This window comes from Camponotus vicinus, unplaced genomic scaffold (assembly GCF_025532165.1).
Source record: "Camponotus vicinus isolate PSW18456_S1 unplaced genomic scaffold, iyCamVici1.0 SCAF_11, whole genome shotgun sequence".
In the NCBI taxonomy this organism is placed as follows: Eukaryota; Metazoa; Arthropoda; class Insecta; order Hymenoptera; family Formicidae; genus Camponotus; species Camponotus vicinus.
In genome coordinates this window covers 10,684,542-10,709,231 of record NW_028141947.1, presented here as the reverse complement: position 1 = coordinate 10,709,231, position 24,690 = coordinate 10,684,542, and the positions used below count along the sequence as shown (strand labels likewise).

Here is a 24,690-nt window from a genome sequence, read left to right as displayed (position 1 = left end):
GATCGCAAAGTCGCGAGGCGGGGAGCCGATATAGTCGCGATTAAAATTCCATAAAATTCTCGATAAAATTATAAGTCAAGAAAGCGGAATTATACAATCTCGTGCATCTCAAATCAACCGCGAATAAAGATTAACGATCGCGTTTACTAATGAGAAAAGAAAGTATGAGTGATTAAACAGCCCGATGCATTGGCATCGCTTAAAGATTTTTGATCTGGCAATAATTTATATTTTTTATACAACATTTTTGTCTAGTTATTACTTGGTAAATTACTAGTTAATATACATATCGGAGATTGCATCGAAGTCTCTCGAGACAATATCTGGAACATACGTATTATTCCAAGATTATATCGAGTAACATCCTGATCATTTTAATAATAATATCCCATTAATACACATATGTTTTTTCACATATTTTTGCCATTTTATGTTCATTCGTTTCATCTGACGAAACAAATTCGAATTTCGGTCTTCCCTTTCATCATCGATTTTTTCCAAGAATGTTTTTTGGATCCGAATTTCGGGAATCTACGCCACTGTGCGAGTCACGCAGAAAATTCGCTCATAAAGCGCGCGGAACGACCGCGCGCTCGTCCGTAAAAGAAAGAAGAAGCGAACCGAGCGGTACATTTAAACGCTTCCCGGGCGCACAGGAGTTCCCAGAGAGAAGCACGCAAGACTTTACGCTTACGTCTTTACTTAACCCCTTGACCATACGATGAACGGCAACATTTTTCCGACGCGGGATCAACAGGAGGGAATCTTCCTGCCCCCCCATCGCATGAATCGCCTTCAATATTCGCCGGCGCGATCACGCGAGTATCTGGTACCTGGCGTGGCATTTCGATATCTCACCGGGTATACCACGGTGCCCGCAGCGCGTAGGAAAAACTAATTAATTACGATCAATCTACGCGTCGTAAAAGCCAGCCAGATCCGCCGCCCGTTCGACCGGCTGACCCTGTCGAAGTCGAGAAGGCGTTGCTATACCGGGTATGAGCTACGATCGCCGTTTTCGTCGTGCTCGGCCGAGCAGGGAGCATCGACATCGGCAAAAGCTTTTTTCTCCACGCGACTCTTCTCGCTGTATCATCTACGAAAATCAACGCGGCGCATTGTCGGTCATTTGCAAAGAGAAATACCGAGAACACAATTGCATTTTTTAAATTATATTGAACTTTTAGGTGTTTAGATTGGAAGTTAATCAAGAATGCCGTTGCATCCTAGATTCCTTTGGAATCTAAAATATAGCTGTTCTTAGATTCTTTTATTGTTTAAATATATATTATATAAAGACGTTTCAAATTTTAAATCTGAGGAATAGTGTTTTATTTCGTAGATGTCTTTTGATTTTAAATTACGCACATCCTCACGCATAAATTACAGTTATCTTGATGTATCAGAGAATCCACGATTTTAAAAATTTTCAAATATTTTAACAATAGATCCATCGTACAGACGATACATAGATAATTTTATTAAATAGATAAAAATTTGTGACAATGATGGATACTTTGAGCAGCTTACTCGTCGAAAGAATCTTGATCAGCTGATAAAATTTTGTGCACCGACTTTTCCTTGTTGCACGCCAATGTGCGTAAGAGATATAAAAAGAAAGAAAAATTGAAAATAAAAGACACACGACCGGGTAATATCGAGAGACGCTCGCCATGACGACGATGATACTTCAGACCGGTACAGCAACGGCATCCTCGACCGCGGTACGATCAAACGGTGCGGTACGGATAGAAAGAGGGCCGTAAGTAGGGGTGTTGCGAGGTCTCGATAAATTCAGGATCTGGAAGTCCGAGTCGTTGACTTTTTTATCGCCAGTTAAACGGGAAAATGGTGTTTCTGCCAGCCTCCTGGCATTCGACCCCGTATGCATATATTATGCAATAAATGTTATTTATTATTTATTTCCAGAAAACACTCTGCCCTCTCTCGCACCTTATCCCATCGACATTGCACGAATAAATAAATCTTCTCGAGTGTTTTTTATTAATGTAAAAATAAAGGTTTTATGAATTTTATTTATTGATTATTAATGTTAATACATTATGAATTCTCTTGTTTATGAAGAGGAAATTATAATATTTGAAATCCTGCGGAGAATATATGCAGTTTTCTCTGTTCACTATATAATTCTCGCTTCTAGAACAAATCGCATGATTAAAAGTATTGAATGATTTACTCGACTCGTGAGTTATTGACGTTATCTTTTGCGACATGAAAAAAACGGCGGTCAGTTGCACAGTGACATAGCGCGCTAAGAAGGGACGCGCAAAACTTTCACCGAATCGTCGCGAAATCGAGGTGAACTCGCCTTACCGGTTTAAACGAAAAAATTAATACGTGACCCAGCGCGGCGGCGGAGATCGGCGACCGCGTGGCTGAGATAAAACGGCGTCCAGGTATCGGGAATCGGGTACCACGAGCGCGCGCCAGGTAAAGACAACACACCGCGCGGTGGACAATCCGTTGCTCATCGGGCAAAAAAACGATCGGGCCGCTCCTGGCGTAAGACCTGATCTGGCTGCCCAAAGACCGGGATGATGATGATTCTGTCGTAACCGCTCGCGAATACTATCTGTTTCTCAGGATATAGACATTCTTCAATTTAACGTACCACGTGGTATAATCGCGGGTACAATGATTTTAAAATCTTATAATGTAGAATAATAACTAACAATTCATGAGTGAGATCTATAAATGTAACATAATTGCAATTAATAGCAATATAAGATTTTTATCTAAGAAAAAGGTAAGATTAATTAATAAAACCGCTGACGAATGGGAATGATATCCAAGGGAACACGAGGCGGAAGACGAGCAAGGAGAAGGAAGTATCGCGGAAGCGACAGCCGCTTCTTTTGTGCCGTCGGATTGGTGTCCTCCTCGTCAGAGAGCGTGGATGCGTTTCTGCTCGAGGCGGTTGCATTGAATTGCAGATCGCGCGCGGACAGATGGACATGTCCATGGACGAACTCGCGGTCGCTTGTTGCGACAGCAGAAAAAAAAAGAGACCCTGGAAATCTTCCGATCTTGCCGATCCCGTATCGTATCCTCGTAACCTCGATTCCACACGGCCATTCGTATTCTAGGATCTCTAGATATCCTGAATAAAGAAAAGAACAATGAAGAAATTGTACATATACTCTCTAAGGAAAGAGAGAATACATCGTACTTTGACATTTCTTCAATCGTACTCCCTAAATCGTTTGAATTTTTCATAGTTTCACCTGCTATCTGAAAAAAACGCGAAAGGCTTAATATTATCCTCATCTCTTCGGGGTATCGGTTCGTCAGGACGAGGAACCGATGGCGATCGAATCTTTTGGTGAAAAAAAATCCCACGTCAGCTATCAGCCCGTTCGTCGTTAGTCACGTGCGCCGCGCGACTCGGCCATTTGTCTTTGTTCACTTTGCGCACCCGGTGTCCGAGAAAATGCCCGCGTGTCTATTTGTTACGAAGCCGAAGCCACAAATCACACGCCGCTGCTGCATCCCTCTCCGCGTGTCCTCGTCGCCGAACTCTTCCTCGCGGGCGACCACACGCTCGAGTATATTTAAACGCAATTACGCACAAGAGAGCGGCCGCACCCGGTAATCCCGCCGAAACGCGCACCACCGCGAGATTAACTGCCGCAAACATCGGGCAAAGTCAGAAGTCTGGAATCCAGACGTCGGATATCTCTCCCGTACGTTATTATAACTTTGCGCGATTCTTGATGAACACGCATTGCGGTGCGACACGCATTTCTCGCAGTTCGGGATGAAATCGTCGTCCACATGCCTGCTAACTCCAAGGAGCCATGAGAGAGATCTGAAATCCATCATCCTTGCAGATAGGCAATGATACTTATTAGTGGCAAAAATTATGCTGAATACTTTATGAAAAATGCAAACGTATAAAAACATCACAAGTCTCCAGGATCCACACAGTAATAAATAACTGTTTTAAGTGCAATTTATAAAAATTGAAATCGCTTAGCACTTATAGTTAGTCGTATCGCGACGGAAAATGTATTTACAACATGGCGATTTTGACGGCGACTTCGTCGAGCGTATGCATAATTTAAGGGGATGATAAACGCGGCGTTATTTTCTCATCTCTATCGGAAGAAACGAGCCGCGTGTATTCACGGTAAGTGGCGAAAATTAATAAACACCGTCGAGACTCGGTGTGACTGACGTCGTGACTCGAGAGACCGAGGCTCGAATGCACCAGCTGCCGACTTTGTCGCCGCCGAGGACTCGGACTTCTGCGGTAGCCGGCGATAAGACTCCATTATTGAAATACCGGCTGTTTAACTCCGCGGAATTCTCTCGCCCCTCTCTTCAGGACTTCTTCCTTTTACTTCTCCCGATGCCGCCTTTCTGCGCGGCGAGTTGTCTATTTTCTCTCGCCGAGGACTCGCGGACTCTCTTTCGCAGCATTCTGCCTCTCTCTTTCTCCTCTTCCTCTAGTTAGGCAATTCCGTTAACAGAATACTAATGGAATGGGATTGTATTAACCCGTCGCGTTTGAGAAACTAATATACAGCGTGTTCCTGAAGAAGATGATAATCTATATGAGAATCCTCCTTTCTTCGATAGCTCGGGACCGATACTTGCTGAGCAAAATTAAACGTCTTTAGAGACGGAAGTACTAACATAACTTCGAAGATGACTGCGTTATACTTATATGCAATTTTTGCGTTCTTGAATTTAAATATTTTGGCCACTTGTCGTTAACGAGAATGAGAATAATGATAAGATTCTGCATTGTTAGAGCCAGTCCTCCGTCAAAATACCTTATATATGGATATGTCCAAGAGAGTGATCGAGCTAGATCCTCAATCGCTCAATGCATCGATAGACATTTCGCCGGCTCTCTCTGGCTGTCGACTACCACGTGACACGTGTGTTGGGCCAGATATTATTTCGACCGGACGGCAAGCAGAGAACTGGTCCGGTCGGGCAGTTGACGTATCAAAGAGATACCGACGAATGTCGCTCGTCCACAGCTTGATCTCTCGCTTAGATATCGCTATTTCTAATTAATCGCTCCACGCGATTCGAATACAACCGATCGGGATACAGCGTCCGTTTATCCTCGAGAGGTTTGCGATTCTAGCCGATCAAGTCTTCGTTGAGGGAAGTTCTTCAAAGATATTTTTCAAGTTCGTCCAAGGGTCTCCTGTTCACCAGTAGTTTTAGACTCTCTGTATAGACTATGTGTTTTTTGCCCGTTTGAGAATTCGTCGAGAATACTGAGACACTCTGGCTGTTTAAGTAGATGAGCGTAAAACCAGAACGGCGCCTCATAAATTTAAGGGCGATCCGTCGAAGGATTCGCAAGACGGAAAGAGAACAAGAGAGAGAGAGAAAGAGAGAGAGTTTAGAGATCCGCCACCGGTTACATTGCTATGTTCGTCTTGCACGTGCTCGCTCGGTTTTGCGCGGGACGCTCGAGCGCCAGTCGACGTGTAGGCTGTCCAGTAGGCTATGATTTGTCGCATCGCCAACCAGCTGCCGTCCTCGTGTTGCCGCAGATTTTTCGTTAGCGATGAACGTTTAACCCGGCAAAAATATCTCTGTCCAATCGCTTCTCATTTCTTCTCGTTGCTTCGTCGTTTGGCGAAGATTATTAACCTTTTGATTCTCGAAAAACGCTTCAATTTGATATCTAAGAAAATCGATTTAAATTTCAAGAACAAAATAAAGAAAGAGAAACTAAAATGCAAGATATCATTCCTAGAAATCTAGGATGCGGAAGATTCAGAATCCCAAAAAACTTAAACTTTCTCGAGTCTCTCAGGATCGGTCTAAAAATTTAACATTGGAATGGTCTAGGATCCCAGCATCTGTTTCCGTGATGAATCACTCGAGCGGGCCACTGACTTTGGGGCATGTAAATATAGAGACGACGCGTTGTTCGACGTCCCAGCGTCGTCGTGCTGAAGGAAGAATACTCAGACATTGTCTTAGCTACAAAAACGCCGCATGTCTGTCGACATTTTGTTCGTTTTTTATGACGTTCTCCAAAGTTCTCCGACAGCTTAAACTAACAAACAACGTTTCAAGCAGGAGAGCTAGGAAGCTAGCAAGGAACAATAGAGTATTCGTAACTGTGATGATAAGCTGACTGCAATGTATAACGTTCAAACATTATGAATATTAATTTTTATGTTTTAGTAGAGAAGATATATGTTCATAATACGTAATACATTTTTCAATGTACATGTCTTATTAATATTTTATTACATAAGAAGCTTCAAGAACTACTTAACATGAGAATTCATTAAGACAGTGCGAATTTCTTAACTAATAGCATAATGATTTTATCGATTATCAAGCATTCATTTTACGCAATTATTTCTCGATTAACTTTTATTTTGAGATGGCAATTTTGTACTTTGCGATTAAGACGAACATGATTACGATGAAAGTAATTCGACAATTTAATTTATAATACGATGCGGTCGAGGACAATGTATCGGGCAAACATTCCGATGCATTTTATGCGACCACTAAAACCTGGCGGTACGCCAACCGACCAAAGGTCTATTATAGTTTTGTTATGACAGCGGGTCGTTTTCGTAAATTAATGTCGAAACAAATGTATCTCGTTTTAAGGGACCGCTGGTTGTATCCCTAATTGAATCGGTAAACACCATAAGTTAGCCAGTAACTAGTCATGTCGACATAAATCTCTTTTTGGAAGATGGGCCGTCACCTCGTGTCTCATAGACTTCTTTAATCTCATAAACGAACAAGATTGACGAAATAAAAAGATACAAATGTCGTTAAACTCTAAACTAAATATCGCATAAACCTGCGATCGATAACCATGTATGTCCAGGTTTTCATAAGTAATTCAACAATTCATAAAATTTATTATTGAAAAACATTTTTTAATTATTTTATTTTTTTATCAAATAGTTTATATTATTATTTTAGTGTGATGTTTTATATATATGTGACTTTGGATGACTCTTTACAGTAGGTAGACATATATCCTCGCTAGATATTCTGTGATTAGAAGTTCCTTGGATCCTTCTCGCGTGTGCTCTTAATTGCACGCATCGTAGCATGCGGTGTCTGTATTATCCTGAGAAACTGGAGAGAAGCGTTCGCACCTCATAGAAGGAGGACCTCTATATTAACTCACTTTACGCCAACATCGTGCTTTCCATTAAATTAAGTCCAAGTCTTGCTGCAAGTCTTACTCTCGACGCACCGAATTTTAATTCGTAACTTTCTTTTTATTCATCGATGTTTACTCCTGAATTTAAATTACATGTTTTGACATGTTTAAAATAAAAATTGCTATTAATTCTTTTTATAAATTTTTGTTGTCAAAATTTTACGTGAACGGTGGTTTGCGCAATAAAGTAATTTATTTAAAACGTTATTATGAGAGCGTCGAAATAACAAGATATTATTTAAAAAATATATTATATAACACATTTCGCACACATAAAATTCATACGGGGTCGAATATTAAATTTACTTGAACGACAACTTTGAAATTTATATAAAACGAATATTTCTCATATAGTCTGACTATCGCGTTTTTATCTACTGATTACGAACTTTTCATCTTAACTACTTGAGAAGCTAAATTACATGTGAAAATTGTATCGAGTATCTCACCTTTAGCTAAACAATTATTTATCTGATTGCCTAAGAATGTGCATTAATTTCCGGTATCGAATAATAAATTTACTTGAACGGCAACTTTGAAATTTAGATAAAACGAATATTTCTCATACAGTCTGACTATCGCGTTTTTATCTACTGATTACAAACTTTTCATTCTAACTACTTGAGAAGCTAAATTACATGTGAAAATTGCATCGAGTATTTCACCTTTAGCTAAACAATTATTTATCTGATTGCTTAAGAATGTGCATTAACTTCCGGTGTCGAATAATAAATTTATTTGAACGACAACTTTGAAATTTATATAAAACGAATATTTCTCATACAGTCTGACTATCGCGTTTTTATCTACTGATTACAAACTTTTCATTCTAACTACTTGAGAAGCTAAATTACATGTGAAAATTGCATCGAGTATCTCACCTTTAACTAAACAATTATTTATCTGATTGCCTAAGAATGTGCATTAACTTCCGGTGTCGAATATTAATTTATTTGAACGACAACTTTGAAATTTATATAAGACAAGTATTTCTCATACAGCCTCAGTATCGCGTTTCTATCTATTGATTACAAACTTTTCTGGCTACTTGAGAAGCTAAATTATGTGCGAAAATTTCATCGAGTATTTCACCTTTAGCTAAAAAGTCATTTATCTGATTGCCTAAGAATGTGCACTAGCTTCCCGGTGCTTTTGACCAGGATCAGACCTCCCTTTCTCTTTGTTGACGATAATGTCGACGCTTTCTTGGAGAACTGTCATCTCCATCATATATAATTCTTTTCCGCGTGACGGCAGGCGGTTTGGATGGATACAAGACATTAACTCTACGTGCGGAGAACGTAATATGTTAATGTCACCGATGACAACTGGTCGTTTAATCACTTAACGCCTCCTTTGAATGCCAGAAATCGCGTGCCCGGAATGATTCATCGGCCGCAACGGCATCTCCTCTAATCTCGAAATTCCTTTCAAATAGTCGCAGCAGCTGCCTACTTCACGCACGAAGCATTTTCATTTTTTACGTTCTCTTAATAAATCCGTTACCGATCCGACGTACATTATAGCATATATTACTTGTAAACATCGATGTAGAAAGGGAATGCTGTTTTTATAATAATTCTTACGTGGACGAAGACACTTTGCAATTTGTCAATATTTCCATAAAATATATAAACCTCCGAGAAATTACATATATATATAAATTCTTTGGATACTGCATTCCTTGGACCGTCAGTATTTCTTGTGCTGAGATTTCCAGTTTCTCGACTTTTGCTTTTACACATCTTTTATACTTTCGCTTTCATAAATCCGATTTTTAGATTCTTCACTCAATTAGAGCTCAGATTTATCATATTTATGGAATTTAATGTTCTCAGATCCGAGTTTTCAAACTTAAAATATTATCAAGATTATAACGATAAGAGAGGAATTGTCGATTGTCATTAATTAACAACAACTAATTATTCGAAGATAATTATCGTGAAATTCAACTCTGCGAGATTATGTATTTCGACGACCTTATATTATCGCAAAGTACTCGCCATGTGGCATACAAATGAGGCTATTAATGTCGGTTCTTAGCTGTATCTGTTTTACAAGGAGAGTTCGCTTCTTTTGCCATAAGTTATACTTTGCGGGCCGTGTACTGAGGAGACACGTGAGAAAAAGGACGATTGTCGTGTATTCGTTTTCCGTTCTTAGTTGCCGCTCGTAGCCGTCACTCGCGTTTCCATTCCACGCGAAGTGAATCCATCACGTCGGATCTGATCGGTAGACGAGATGCGCCGAGCCTGCAACAATGAATGAGCACGCGCGTGAAGATCCGGATGCAAGAATCGAACGAGGTCACATTTTTCACGCATTACACGCAAGTCCGAGATATTTCGAAATTTCGTGCAATATTTTACACATAATTTCAAGATATCTAAAACAGATAAGAAAGATTAAAAAAAAAATTAATCAATTATCAGTTAATAATTAGTTTTAATAACGATAATTATGATGTTTTTGTTAGTTATCAATTTTTTATCATTACTTTCCGGCAAAAGTTGATTTTAAAACCTTTTCTATTAAAAAGTTAAATAAATATCAATTAATATATAAGGTTTACACTTATCTTTGATAGACTATTACATTTTTTATTATCTATTGAGGAATTTTCTGATTGTTCTATAGCTGAAATCTAAATTTATGCAATAAAGCCGAACAATCGCAGAATATATTAAATATGCTGGAAACTTTACATCTCTCTTCAAAGAGAAAGAAGATGTTATCATACAGAAGGAATTGTACGATTTTACCGCGAACGATGCGGCTGATTTTCTCGTTTCTTGAAGGTGGTCTGTCCGTATTCGTTAAATCTGGCCGGAGACCGATACGAAGATAAACAGAAGTTACACCTTGGCTAACACGCGCGGGAATTAACATAGCTGTGCGCGGTTCGACGTTTAAAGGCCGATTGCATTTCCATACCGGTGCTATTCGGTCCCGTTCGGCCCATCGGGAATCCTTTCCTCTTGATGTCCTATCCTGGTCTATATTTGCCCTCGGACTGCGGCCAGGGCCCATTTATATCCCCTTATCCGTACATCTTTGCGCAGCGGGTCTCCGCGGGGCCCGAAGGCCGAAACTGCACCCTCTCTCTTTCTTTCTTTCTCTCTTTGGTTCTCATCTCTTTCCCTCCAGTTTGTCCCAGGAAGATGAAGTGTCGACTCCTTCGCCGTGAAATTTTGACCCTTCACCTTCGAAGTTAAGTGAGAGAAGTGAATGCATCAACCTCCGCCTAAACAGAGAAAATGTTGCGTTTTAGATAATAAATTACCTAGTTCTTAATCTCTCCTAACTGGATGCAATGTATCTTAATCGTCTAATTTTATCTTGTTTCGATCGAAGAGAAAAATTCAGTTAAGATTTTTCGCTCGTAGAACCCTTGTCTTTAATTATTCGTATTAAAATGTAAGAGGAAATAAACGCGAATGCGCGCGTCAGACTCTTGACAAAATACTTGGTCGGCGTTCGACTTTTGTTAGCGGCTTGCTGCGACGTGATCGATGCAGATTCTGGCTGACGCGAATAACTCGCGAGACCGCAACACACTTCGTAATTGGATGTATTCGAAGCCGTCGACATTAAAATGCGTATGGCGGCCTCGCCTGATCTCGCCCCCGTTCAGGATCAAAAGACGAGAGCGAGAGATGGATTTCTGTGCGTGCCCATCTGTTTTTCATTCATTCGCGCGAACGAGTTGATTTCCGCGCGCGAGATTCCTCGTCTCTTCGTCCGCGCGCGATTTGCGCATCCAGCCGCGAACAGGGACGCGAATCTCGCCGGGAATGTTCCTTCATTAATAAAGAACAGAGAGGAGAGAGAAAGAGAGCACAGGCGAATCGTCGTCGTAGGTGCTCGCGCGAATCCGCTCCGCTCCGCTCGACGGCAAACCCGAGCGGAATGCGTGCAGCGCGCATACTTCCATCAATTTCACGTGTCTCGCAGCACCGCTCGCAGCTATTTCATTGACGACCTGTCGGCGAGGAAAAGGGTGAGAAAGAGAGAAAGAGATTGAGAGGGAGGGACAGAGCCGTGTATTTTGGGAACGCAAGGAAACATCGAGATTATAAAGACAGCGGGAGCACAATGAAAGTGCAATCTGACAACGTACACTTCGAAATATTTGCCACGAAGGATCGCGGAAGGGGTAATCAGCTGTTAGAGGGTGGATGGGGAGGGAAGGGCTCTAAGCATCCGCGCCTCCCGATCTCCCCCCACGACGAGAAAGTGCTCTTCATCGTCCGAATATCGAAGAGTTTGTCGCTCGGCTTGCCTCCACCCGAGCGAGAATACATCAAAGCGTTTTACCCACCTTCGTCTCACCCCCGCATCTCCATCCTGCCCTTTCTTCGCGATGGCGTAATAATCATTTATTATCCCGGCAAGTAATAACGACCGCGACTATGCTATGAAGTTGCGGAAATTAGGCTTTGTTTAAAAATTAGCTGCTCATCTGGAGGGGCTCATAAACTTTCCTCCGCTCGCTTCATCAGCCAGCAAATTTCCCCATTTTCGCCGAAAAACTTTCCACAAAGCATCCTCTGTGTCTTCTTTACTCTTGCCGCTCATCGAAATGGCTTATTATTTAGTAAGAAGCCTAAAAAAATACTGCTACAGCGATACAATTCTACCAACCATATCAACGATGCAATACTTTCCTCCTCTGAGAAATAAATTATTTATATTAAAATATTTATTTATTTATATTAAAATATTTTAATTTCTTTGCTATGCTCTAGTGTAATAAGAAAAATTAAAGGCAAAAGGAATATTTATTGCGTTTAAAAATATTTAAATCTGAGACATGAAAATTTCTCAAATTGATGCAAAAAAATTAGGATACATACTCACGTACGAACTCTCGGCATATCTCGATGAATGCAGTTAGAGGAACCGATGATGGTTCAATTATGTGTTAATGCGGCCACTCGTTTGACACTCAACCGAGAGAAAGAAAATTCGCATGCAAAGAAAATCGCGAATCCGATTAATCCGCAGTTGATTCGTTAAAACCCGGAAGTGCGACCCTGTGTTCGGCGAACTCTCCGTTAATTGTCTTAGTCTTCGATCGTGTCCCTTCCTCTCCATCTCTCTCGTCCACTAATTGAAATTCTTACCTAAGTACCTGCGCAAACACAGAATTCACTGTTAATTGATCGGAGATTAACTCATTGAATTATCGTGCACGTTAGGATACGATGATCCAAGAATTCTAAGACTCAACAAGTCGTGAACCGAAAGAGCCAATATTCCAAAAAATCCGCGAAATCGAGCTTCAAACGCAAAAACTGTAAAATTATTAACAAATGTCGATGATTGTTATAGTTAAAATAACAAATTTTATTTATTTAATAAAAATAATTTATTCATTTATTGTAGATGTCAATTTTTAAAAAAATATTTTAAACGATCTTTTAGTAATATTTTACAAGATAAAATAATCGATAATAATATAAGAAGGTGAATTTACTATAATTGCACGCAGAATTCGAGCAATTAAAAAAATCGGCTTGAAACTCATAGGTTTTTGTTTCACACTAGGCAATATTTTCTCTATTTCTCTATTTTTACTAACGCAAATATTTTTGTGCAAAAAAAGAGAAAGATAAATTTATAAAAATGTTTAGCTAAGATAAATTTTTAGCAGCCGCCTTGCTTTTTCTTCTTCTCAACGAAGCATTTCATTCCCTTTCTTCTCTCTTTAACCACGTACATGCCAACCGTCAGTCTAGACATGTAATTGAAGAAACAAAGGGGCAATTATAATGTGCAATTATATCGTGTGTCTCACAATTACCGTGTCGCGTCTGCGCGTGCCAACAAGTATGGCAGCCGCGACTTGCATTTTTAACGAAATCATTTACCCCGAAGAGATAGCGGAAATCATCTTACGATATGAATGTTAATTGAAATCATTTATTTTATATTTTTTATTGTATTTTAACATTATTTTATAAATTTTGGTCTAAAAGATATAATAATTAAAATAAAAATATCGACATATTCATTGATTATTTGGTTGCTAATAAATAAGCATTTTTGTTATCATTATCAGATTTAAAAAATTTATAAGAATCCAAGATAATATCCATACATATCGTATATTGTTTTGTTTCTTGTCTAGTTTAAACCGGCACAAACTTATCTCAATGTATCACTAATCGTTAATCGCTATGCAATCGCGCGAAAGACAATATGGAAATGATTCCTCTTATTTCTCATTTCCGATCTAGCAGGACATTTTCATTAGTCACGAGACGCGACGGACAGAAAGACACTGGCGCTGCCCGATGACTCAAGGATTGACTCGAGGACTGTCGATTCGTCACTGTCAGCTAATGCAATGTCACGAGTGCCGAGATGAGACGAGCGATTACGGGAGTGAAAAATGATCCGCGAAAAGTCTCGGCATTTCGTCCATAATTTCTCTATGGTGAACCATGATCGCCTATGTACTGCTGAAAACGAGACGACGGAGCGTCTTCTTAGCTTCAACATCCGCGTCTCGAATTTTATCGAGGCAAATATAAAAGTTTTTAGTTGTCTAAATTTTTTCGATCCTTGAAGAAGTATGAATCTCTGAATATTTACCTCTCTAAAATTGAGTATTTTGAGATTCAATGATTTAAAAAATACGTCAAAATATTATAAAATCTACGAAAAAAAAAAAATAATTTCAAAAATATATAATTTTCTACGAAAAAAAAATTTTTATCGCGAATTATTATGACTATGCCCAGATAGCTGCTACAATTGGACCGCTCTATTTTTCGCCGTGAATTCGATATAGATGTTTCCTAGCTCGTGGATTGGATTTTTGAACGATCGTCGCCTCTGACTGGAATGCACTTGCCGCCCCGGGCTCGAGGAGGTTCAAAGGTTAAACAGAAAATGTCGTACGGAGGCATGCCGAGGAGGCGGCAGTCGGAGGATATGGCCGCGACGAGAGAGAAGAAAGCCGGAGGCATCGCGAGCCCGAGCTACCGGCGGAAGCTAAACGCATATTAAAGAGGCTCGTAAAATCATAAACATTCCGCAAGATTCGCTAATACGTCGACGAGCTTCAATGTTGCCCGTCGGCGTGCGGTGGGTGTAATGAATGTACGTTAATGTTAATAACGGCGATGAGACGCGCCGCCGACTCTAGGGAAGATCGCGCGATCGTGCATTTCCCGAATGCCAGATTCGACGCGAGCTATCTGGAACGATTACGATACTACAATAAACATTATAAATACCTTAATATTTATTACAAGTATTTTATGAAAGCTATTTCACCCCCAAAATTCACAATATTCCCCTTTGATCTTTAGATTCCTTGAATTTTGCATTCGTTTTGCATATTTTATACATATTCCGCGAATTTTATCTACGAAGGTGAACCTGAAGGTGTAGCTTCTCCAGGAATCTAGTTTCCGGATTCCTTTTAAAAATCACAATTCATCGTCAATCTTTACGTAGTGAGAATACTCTCATCATTCGGAACGGCCGTAAATGCCGAGCGCAATAGCTTCCAGGCCGCGATCTCGAGATCGAGTACTCGATTCTGTTTGCTGCGGCATTAGAATTGAATTGAATGAGGTTTTCCTCGAGAGCCAGTTTCCACGGAGCGGGCTCGTGTCGCCATTGAGACGCCTTTTGCCTTTTTTCCTTCCCTTCAGGAGCATAGGCGTCGACTTTGAAACATTTTTGCGAGAAATACTTCAGATAAAATTCTCCAAGTTGAGATGGGTACAATTCGCATTTTGCGCGACTTTTAATATTAATTAATTTAATAATGAATAATTCTTTACAAAATTAAAAAGACTAAGCTAATAAAGTTAAGTTAGAAATATAGAAAAGTACAAAATAAATATAAGGCTTATTTATATATATAATAAAAAATTTCAAGTCATAATTGCAAATTGTTCCATTATAATTTTCACTAGCATAATCTTTTGGTAAACATCATAATTATTAAAACATGATGATAATGATACGTGAACAATAGAATCGCAAATATTGGACATCATGCAACGTTCGTGCAAACAGCTCGAAGAATTCTTATTGTCGGCATCTATGTCCGCTTACTTTCGTTTTACCGCATTGATCCGGTCGATCGATCGATCAGATGAGGAATCCTTGAGAGCGTGATTTGTGTCCGCGAAAATTAATTGCTGCGCGTCGCGCGCTTTTATGCAGCGAAATCGTCGCCGATGCTTCGTAGAATCGCGGAAGCCACGCGACCTGTTGTTATTTATGATCGGCAACCGGACGCTATTACCCGGCACAGATTTCTCAACCTAGTTGCCTCCACATTGCCGAACACTGACGTATCACATACGGAACGTACCTGAAACGGCAAAGAATGGAAAAGAACACGCGACTCGCACATGATAGATACAGATATGAATCGCATGGCAAGAAATTCTAGTGGAATTATTTTTATAAAAAGAAATGAAAAGAGTGTAAAACATTGTTATTATATTATAGCATAATTAAATAGACCTTCCATTGTTTTAAATATTTCATAAATTTCACTATAAATTATGTAGAAATTTTTTTATCAAATTATTAATAGAATTTTTATATGAAATGACGGTGAGAGTTATCGGTTCCTCAACGTTTGTCGTTGTAATCTGGCGGAAAGTAACATGTCGTGCTGGTCGACAAGGAAGTCGTTGGAATCGTCGGGATATGCGACAATTATTGGCGCGACTTTGCCATATCTCACACGCGTCACGTGATGATCGAGTCGTAAGTCCGTCGTCGTGCGAGTGTTGGACTCGCTGTCAACTGCCGGCAGCAAGGTGTGCCGCAATGCGTTGCATTCCTTGGAGCTGTTCTGTTTTTAGTCTAGGATCGCCATTCTTTGCGACACGCGCATCGCTACGCTTCGCGTCCGCTATTCCGCACGCACGCACGCACGCGCCCGCTCTCGGCGAGCACGCATTCCGCGCGGAGAGACGCGGGGATCCAGAGATATTCACGGCGAATCGAGACATCGATATCGAATATTTTCACACTCGCTTTTTCTCGATATTATGAAAGAAATAAAAAAAAAATGATAAAGATCCTTCATGCGTGTCTATCAATTTTTTTTAAATGCTTCATTTCTTAAAACGTTCTTCCAATTGAACTAGTTATCAACACGGGGAGTTTTTCTGTTCGACGTAATAAGAGTCCTCGCTGCATCGGAGACGGAGTCGAACGAGTGTCCTCAATATTCTTGCATCGGGGGTAATGGGATGCGCGGAAAAAAATGATTGATCCGCAGCATGCGATGAAGAAGTTTCCAAGTTATGCGAGAAAAGTTAAGTTCGATCGATTGGCAGTAGCCTCGCGCTGTCGTCGTCGTCGTCGTCGAGCGTTCAATATTAATCGAGTCACGCCGCCGTGGATCGCGTTCCTCGATCTCCGGGTCGGCTCATTCGCCGCTATAATGAATCAGAAAAACGCGAGTGCCGACACGATCGACGAGAATTATTCGTAAAATCTGATCGGTTACGTCTTAGTATCCGGCAGTTTATTATTCGCATGTACTCGTAACTTCTCGAAGGTATTCAGCATCCATTGTTCATTTCTGGACGTTACGTAGTGTCTTTGAAAATACAAGTGAAAAGAAAGGAAAAAATAAATTAAATCAAGATTAATATATTTTTTATTCTAATTGAATTAAATTTAAATATTATTTAATTTCAATAATCGATAGATTTATTTTCTTTCGGACAATGTCGCTTAAAAGCTTCCGTCTAAAGATTGCTTTCAGTTTCGAAATTCTGGCCGCGGAATAGATAAAAATATAACGAAGAACTTCGAATTGAAGGTCGATCTCTGATTAAAGAAAAAAAAAAGACAGAAACGGTGAGAAGGTTTCGAGATGCGAGGCGCTTTTAACGCTCTCTTATCAGACCTGATCCGATATGGTGACCAGTAACGACGGCTACCTACCGCAGCGTCCGTGGGTTATACTCTCGCCGACCAGGACCATTACCAGCTTATTACTATGTACCTCGGCAGCTTATTGAAAGTTCGCGGTTGAGCACATGTTGTCTAATAAAAACGTGATGTTTACGTCCCAGCTGTGCTCACCGTTGCCGCGAAACTTGCCGCGCTCTTCTGCGTTTCGCTATGACTCCTCAGCGTTTCTAGATTTTGAGATATCTGGATCTTGAAATTGAAAATGACGTTATGTCCCATTTTAGGATTTTAATTATCCTTTTGTTGAAAATTTTGAATATTTATGGCTAAAGTTCAACATCTCAGTATCTCTATTTTTTTATGTTTTTTAGATATTTTCAGATTTCTATCCCTTTTTATCTTATTTATTATATATTATATATTTTTATCTTTTATATATTATCTTGAATTTATAAATCATTTGACGTTTTAAGCTTAATCGGTGCGATACCAAGTACAAACATAAAAGCGATTATTCAGGACAATTGATGTCGCAAAATTGAAATAATTTTCAAAAAAATAATTATCCGCTGAAATAATTATGGCAGAAATATTTTCTCTTCCTTTTGATCTCTTGTACTTATCGTTGGCTCTTTCTCTCTTTCTTTATCGGGAAGTAATCCAAAATGGCTGAGAAAGATTATCCTATGCGAAGAAGATGAAGGACGAGTGGTGCGGAGTAGGGAGCCGGTAACAAGCTGCCATGGCGTATCTTGCAATTTGTTTGCCAGACACGGCCATTCATCGACGCGATTCTCCTATCTTCCATGAAGATGAGAGGAGTCCGAGTGTGGGGATCGTTTCTATCGATAAGCCACGCCACTGAGCGAACAGGCTGCCTTCGCTTTTAAATTTAGTTCATTAGCGGCTTCGCCAGGTGGACGATGCCGCGATTTCGTCGACAAATTACAGTGGAATCGCACCAGACGTTACTATGTCGATTCGATATAATTCTACTAGTTCGAAAAATTCCTTAAAGCATATTTATTTGGGAGACTTAATAGAAAAAAGGAAAAATTAATAGTAAGAAATTAAATTTTTGCTTCTCTAACAATTAAATCTCTATTTCAGATCAAAAATTCTATTTGTTTCTTTTTAACTTTTTAAATTTCTTTTTTAGCTTATTATCTATCGTATTTAATTCTTCTTAATCTAAAAATAATCTATCGAAACTTATGTTACCGATGGGAAATCGTATGCAATGGGAAAAATTATCAATTATCAAATTATCAAACTGAGTGACATGATAATTCAGACTAAAAGCAATGCAACGATAAGCGTTATCGTTTGTGCAGAAAGTATCATACTCGCGGAAATTCTGATGCTACCCGAATAAACTGACCCTATGAATTTCGCCCGATAGCATAATCGTAAAGTCGATAAATAGACCCGGATTCCAGTCGGCATTTAACGACGCATCATTTCGATCATACTTGCACCTCGCGCTAATTAATTGAACGATTTACAGACTCTCGTGGACAGTTATCGGTTAACGTTGTGTTGGCAAAGACGGTAAACGTGTCAATCGAAGGATTCCTCTAGGAAGTACCTAGCTATCGCTCGTCTCAATTACCATCTTACGCGAATGCGAAAACATTGGCCGATCATGCAAGAAGATAACGTAGAAACGCGTGTAACGCTTCCTCGCGACAATATTTTCGACAGTCTTCCTTCGGTGTCAACGGGATGTCTTCGCGATTGCGAATGCGTCTCAAGATAAACAACATCATGTCGCTAGATGCCTGAAATTCCTGATTTGATTTCTGATTTGATCGATCGTCACTGCGGTGGATCTTATAAGCACGTGATGCTACCTCAAAGTACTACAAGCTTACGTTATCATTTCGGTCATCAATCTCTTCTGTTTTAATGTTCTTCTAATTGTGACTTATTTATAATATTTTTACATATATTTTATATATTTTCTATGTTATTATATTTTATTTTATATTTTATTCTTTTATATATCTTATATTATTCATTTATTAAAACCGTTTCTGGATATTATTCTGGATATTATTCTCAATTTTTGTACTTTTTAATATTTTACATATATTTTATATATTTTCTATGTTATTATATTTTATTTTATATATCTTATATTATTCATTTATTAAAACCGTTTCTGGATATTATTCTCAATTTTTGTACTCTTTAAATTTCAAGTTTCTTGAACGCTTCTTCAACGTGTTAAATGATTCACAATTAAAATCACGATCTCTGAACACTCGATATTTTATTTTCAATATTCTTGACCCTCGTTTTCCCAGATCTCGAGAGTCCTTTGCACTCTTTACATCCTATTCCTTCTTTACTTCCCACGTTCGCTATTCCTGCGCGCCTCGCAATTCCAGCTAATCGTTTGGTTTCAGCGTGTACTATTCGCTTTATCTCCCGCGGGACTTCGCTTCATAATAACAGCTAAGTGCTACCAGACGTCCACAAATGAGTAAACGGTGTGCCACCCGCTGATAAGGGTATTCCGCCGCAAGAAAGAAGCGCGCCGGTATCCGCTTAATGCGGCTCCGCTGCAAAGATACACACCGTGAATAATATCGCCGGTTCGCGATATAAATGCAAACGCGCGGTCCAGGTTTGACTAAAGGGTTTACCTGCTCGTTACCACCTTCGGCTGCCCGTCGTACCCCACACGAGACGATAAATAGTATCAGCTTGCACATTTCTTCCCTCCCTCCGCTGCTTTATACGATGACGTCGACCTTAAACCCTTGAACGATGAAGAGAATCATGGAACATCTGTGAAACGTGAAAATTAACAGGTCGAGAAGCAGGAGAATCAAGTGACGTTCGGTTCAGTGAACTTCAAACAAGGACTCTCGAAACCAATGAGCATAGGATCAGGAGCTACGATCTATGAGACCTAAAAGATCCTAAGATACATATCGTTGGTCTCAGATCTATAAGACAAAAGGGAAAGAAATAAAGATGCGGTCTCTCAGGCCTTTCGTGAAATGACTCGACACCGGCAGGAAGGGGAACGCGGGAGGGAGGGAGGGAGGAAAGGAGAGGGTGCAAGAAGAAGAAGAAGCGAGCGGAGGCTGTGGAGAGGAACGGGCGGACTCGCGCTTTGGAATGCTTTGAAAGGCCGCGAGCAGCTCTCTCTTTCTCTCTTTCTCTCTTGGCTAGAGCTGCCTGTTGGCTGCGAGGCGAAGAAGGGAGAAAAAGCAAAAGAGGAAGAGGGGCTGTCGGGGACGGTCTTGCTTCAATTAATTACCACATTGTCGTCCGGTCGACCGGCGCTGGATGTTCCACCGGGCACGGTAATCTATGGAAGACCCGCAGCTCCCCTTGATTTAATCTCCTACGCGCGCTTTCGTCCTCGCGGACGGTGAGTTTCGCAATTGAACGGGCATCGATTGAACGGGCGTCAACAAAATATTTGAAGCTTCCGATAAATTCACAAAATAATAATCCTTCGATTTGAGATTCTTTTATGTATTTATTTCACTATAATTTTGTTCAGCGAAGTAAACACGTTGCATAATTAGATTGATCCTCATCAAATCCTAATTATCAAAATCAAGCGACATTATTTTAATAGCTGCACCATATAATGCTCGTTATTTCTGATGCAATCGTCTGGAATACTCGTTCGCCGTAAACGAATCACGCGAGTGTCCGAATATTTGTAGTTATGTGCGCCGAGTTTATAAAGCTACTCCGCCTTTCATCGCGAACCGCCTACCAATCAGCAGTCGCAAAGGCCGCGGATGACAAGCGAATATAGTTTCATTCGACGACGCCTACTCCGGGTCATCGTTCGTCATCACTTTGTGAATCAGGACGGTGATGTACTGCACCATGAAGCGCGCCGAGTCCGAGTTTATTGGAGTAGATAACGATAACATCTTTCTCTTTCGGAGGCGTAGTCGTTCGTCTTTTTCCTCTTCTTCATCGCTTCCTTCACCCTCGTCCCGCACACCCTTCCGCCGACCGGCACATACATCAGCGTCAGCTTATTTCCGTGCATCGCTGATGCATGCACGTAATTGGCGGGGTGGCGAACGAAACGCTCGTCTCGTCGTCCATACCGCCGACGAGGGGCAGGAAAAGCACAATTCGCAGTGATTTGTTGGACATCGATACGCATTCTTGCTTCAGCAACATCGGGGAACTAATTAAAAAATATATCTACGTATAAAACCAGTAGTAAAACAGCAATATAAATTCATATACCCATCGGTCGAAATTAATTTATAGCGGATAAGAAATGTTGTAATTTATTTAATTCTTCCATTCTTTAATTCGTCAACTATAGTTTCTGATAATAAATATTTTTATAATGCATTAACATTCGTCACTTTTAAAATTAATCTTACGCAAGGAAAGCTCGACTTCAGATTTCTTCTAGTTCTGATGTTTCAAAAATTAGGGCATTTCACGTATGTGCTATCACCTAATCTTTAAGAATAATGCTCGTTTCAAGAATGCACGCAACGATCGAAAGGGTTGAATCGGTAGGCCGCTGCGATGTCGAATTGTGAGCGTGCCGACAACGTGGAAGTCAATGGGCCACCGTTCGTCGCCGTTCCCGTCGTCGACATTCTCTTTATAGCGCGCGAGAAAACGCATGGCCTCGATGTCACGCGGAAAATCCCGGCTATCGCCGTTAAAACGCACCGGTATTTACACGCTCGTATTTCTCTTGTCGTCCCATCATCGCGATCACTGCGTCACGCGAGCAATGCGATCGTCGTGATTACGTTTCACCTTGGCTCGCACGATTTGCCATTCGAGAATTTCGTCGATCGATTATGACGAGATGTTGACGTTCTAGAGGATACAGAATGATCGAGGAAGTCGACGAAAATTTAAAATTGCATCATTATAATTTCGAAAAGTTCGATTCAAGTCCTCATAAACGTGAAGATTCAAGATTCTAAAAGTGTTTGAAATTAAAGAAAATTGAATTTAAAGAATCTCAAAGGAGCATTTAAAATGATTTAAAAAATTCCGGGTTATTTTAAAACAATCTTAAATTTCTCATATTCCAGAATTCGATCATTTCTAATAGATTTTTTTTCACTCTTTGATCTGCCAGCGGTACAGTTAACTAATCATAACGATTGTGCAAATTGTATCGACTAATTAAACCGGTTAAATAGTTATCATTAATGATTGGTCAAGTCTTAAGCTAACCGGTTAAGCAATGTCATTAACCTAATAACCGATAAACAGCACGCATGAGTTACACAAGCAATTATATTTTTCTTTACAAATCCTTCATTTTTATTTCATCATATCTGACTAAAAAGATAACTGGTAATTTATGTTATTTTATGACTTGAAATCAAGAAATTTAGTATATCAGATAGAAAGAGAAAGAATTAGGGTCGATAAAAACTTATTACATCAAATAGAATTTTACAATTACATCCACGAGAATTGTAGAATTTGTTATAAAAAAACATGTACAAAAATCTAATAATAAGATATAAAAATATATAGATATAATATCGAGACATAATTGAATATATATATAATCTCAAACTATAAATATACATATATATATATATATATATATATATATATATTTAATAATCATATTTAATCATATTTAATAATCATATTTAATCTTCAAATATCATATTTAATAATACCTTTAATTCGAAAGCCAAAATTTACCGTGATATTGCATTATATTGTTGCAAAATATTAAAAATCATTGATTATTTCTCGTTGACAATTTAGAATCTTACTAAGGCTATTATATAACTATTATATAACTATTATGATCGTCACATATAAAATCAAGAAATTTTTATAATACCGAAATGGATAAAATGGATTAAAAAATCTGAGTAAAGAATAACATTTTAAAGATCGATAACATTGCACGCGAGATTAATGTTATGAATCGCGTCTCATTCCAGCTGAATGTCCATCAAAGGTCGTTGGAAGCAGCTGGTATCGAGCTTTGCGGCACCGGCGGAAGTGTCCCTCAAGGTCAGCCGAGTAGCGCGGGTTCCGTAGGGTCCGCGCCGAGTCCCGCATCCCCAAGGCCAACGCCGCAACCGCGACCACCCCTTGCAACCACCACCTCGCAACCCTCGCGAACACTAGACGACGACAGGTCGACAGACGGTAAGGCGGATGATTAATTGAAATCGTTCTCAATTTGAGGCGATGTGTGTACTTGTTACTTTAATATCTATTTAATATGTATTTTAATCGGTTAATTCAGGCGTAGGTGCTGGTACCGCCACTGAGGACTCCGAGGACGGCGAGAGGGCAGCGCAATATGTTAATGCAAATTGCGTAGTGTTTACGCATTATCGAGGCGACGCGGCGTCGGAAGTCGAGGAACACTTTCAGAGAGCCCTCGCTCACGACAAGTTAAAGGGTGAGTAAATACATGTATCTAGATAAAATTAAATATTCATTTTTGTATTGAAGGAAACGAATAACTTATTTAAAAAGTACACCTATACTTTTATATACATATATTATAAACTTACGGACATTTTGAGGGCTCCAAAAAGATTAAAGTTTGCACTTTCGTTTATCAGAATTCATCTTTTCGATCTCGATGAAGTCGAGCAACATCGAGAAACGTTTCTGAGGCGGGTAATAAAGTACGCCATTAGCCGGCGACAAGGCTAACAAGCCTCGTGACAATTGTAACTCGCCTGTCGTACTCGCGCCGAGCTTAAAACGCGGGCAGGGCAGCAGTGGGGAGAAAAGAGCAGAGGGAACATCCCGACCGCAGAAGAGAGGATGGGAGGCAGGGTGGGATAAGAGGGAGGATTGTCAGCACGCGAGCGGGTTTGGCAAGCGATCGGCAAGCTCGTCTATATCGGTGTCGTTTAAGGCCGCATTTATCCCGACTACGAGGTGCCGAGGATCAGTTCAGTAGCCTGCTTAGAATTCAAGACAACACGACCTAATTGTTACGCCTCACCACTTCCCTGCCCTCCCTCCCTCCCTCCCCTTTCCTCCGCCCTTTATCCTCTCTCTCTTCTGCTGCGCGTTAACTTCCCGCGACCGTGTTCGTACGAAAGGTAAATTAAGAGCTTCTGCGTTGGGAAAAGAGGGATGGTGGTGGAGGGCTGAGGAAAGACATTGTGAGGGAAAAGGAGGGATAGAGGGGTGACATCGCGGGAGACAGTTTTAGCCGCGGAATGCCGGGTAACGTACGTACAAGGACTGAAGCAGCTTTAAGCTTAAACGCGCGTACTGCCAAAACAAAGAGGAAGAGGATAGGATGGTTGGAGGGAGAAAGGTTTACTCTTGGAATTAAAAAGGTATTCGAATAATTGGCTTGAAAAAATATGGCCGGGTTCCGGTTTGAAGTAAACAAAAACTGTTCTATAACAAAGACAGTTATTTTCGGGATTGTGTATGGATGAAAGAATAAAAGAGAGTTAATATAATTTATAATTAATAAATAATAAATTAATAAATAATTTATAATTAATTTATAATAAATAAATTAATAAATAATTTATAATTAATATAAATAAATTCAAATGTGTGTGTAAAACATTTCATATTTAATATATTATATATACGTGTATTAGTGTCTT

At 39.9% G+C, this 24,690-nt stretch overlaps 2 protein-coding genes across 10 annotated transcripts in view; one reads left to right on the top strand and one right to left on the bottom strand.

The window, feature by feature from the left end:
* The window catches only part of Barc (RRM1_TatSF1_like and RRM2_TatSF1_like domain-containing protein barc), a 75,302-nt gene that overhangs the window by 37,963 nt on the left and 12,649 nt on the right, over positions 1–24,690 (top strand). For all 3 annotated transcript variants that reach the window (XR_014435806.1, XM_083082907.1, XM_083082908.1), the window contains exons 7-8: positions 23,038–23,248; positions 23,349–23,507. Coding sequence is in view for 2 of the 3 variants with exons in the window: in XM_083082907.1 (XP_082939033.1) it covers positions 23,038–23,248; positions 23,349–23,507 (370 nt within the window). In the remaining variant the exon portion in view is untranslated. The remainder of the gene's footprint in view (positions 1–23,037; positions 23,249–23,348; positions 23,508–24,690) is intronic.
* The window catches only part of LOC145962097 (uncharacterized), a 43,616-nt gene continuing 25,118 nt past the window's right edge, over positions 6,193–24,690 (bottom strand). For 2 of the 7 annotated variants that reach the window (XR_014435807.1, XR_014435809.1), the window contains 3 exons: positions 20,379–21,278; positions 19,756–19,900; positions 19,361–19,671 (listed from right to left, as the gene is read on the bottom strand). Coding sequence is in view for 1 of the 7 variants with exons in the window: in XM_083082911.1 (XP_082939037.1) it covers positions 9,355–9,581; positions 9,958–10,225 (495 nt within the window). In the remaining 6 variants the exon portion in view is untranslated. Of the gene's footprint in view, positions 9,582–9,957; positions 10,440–11,516; positions 12,330–19,360; positions 19,672–19,755; positions 19,901–20,378; positions 21,279–23,622; positions 24,077–24,690 lie in introns of those variants that run through there. The other 5 variants (XR_014435808.1, XR_014435812.1, XM_083082911.1 and 2 more) reach the window with 5 other exon arrangements.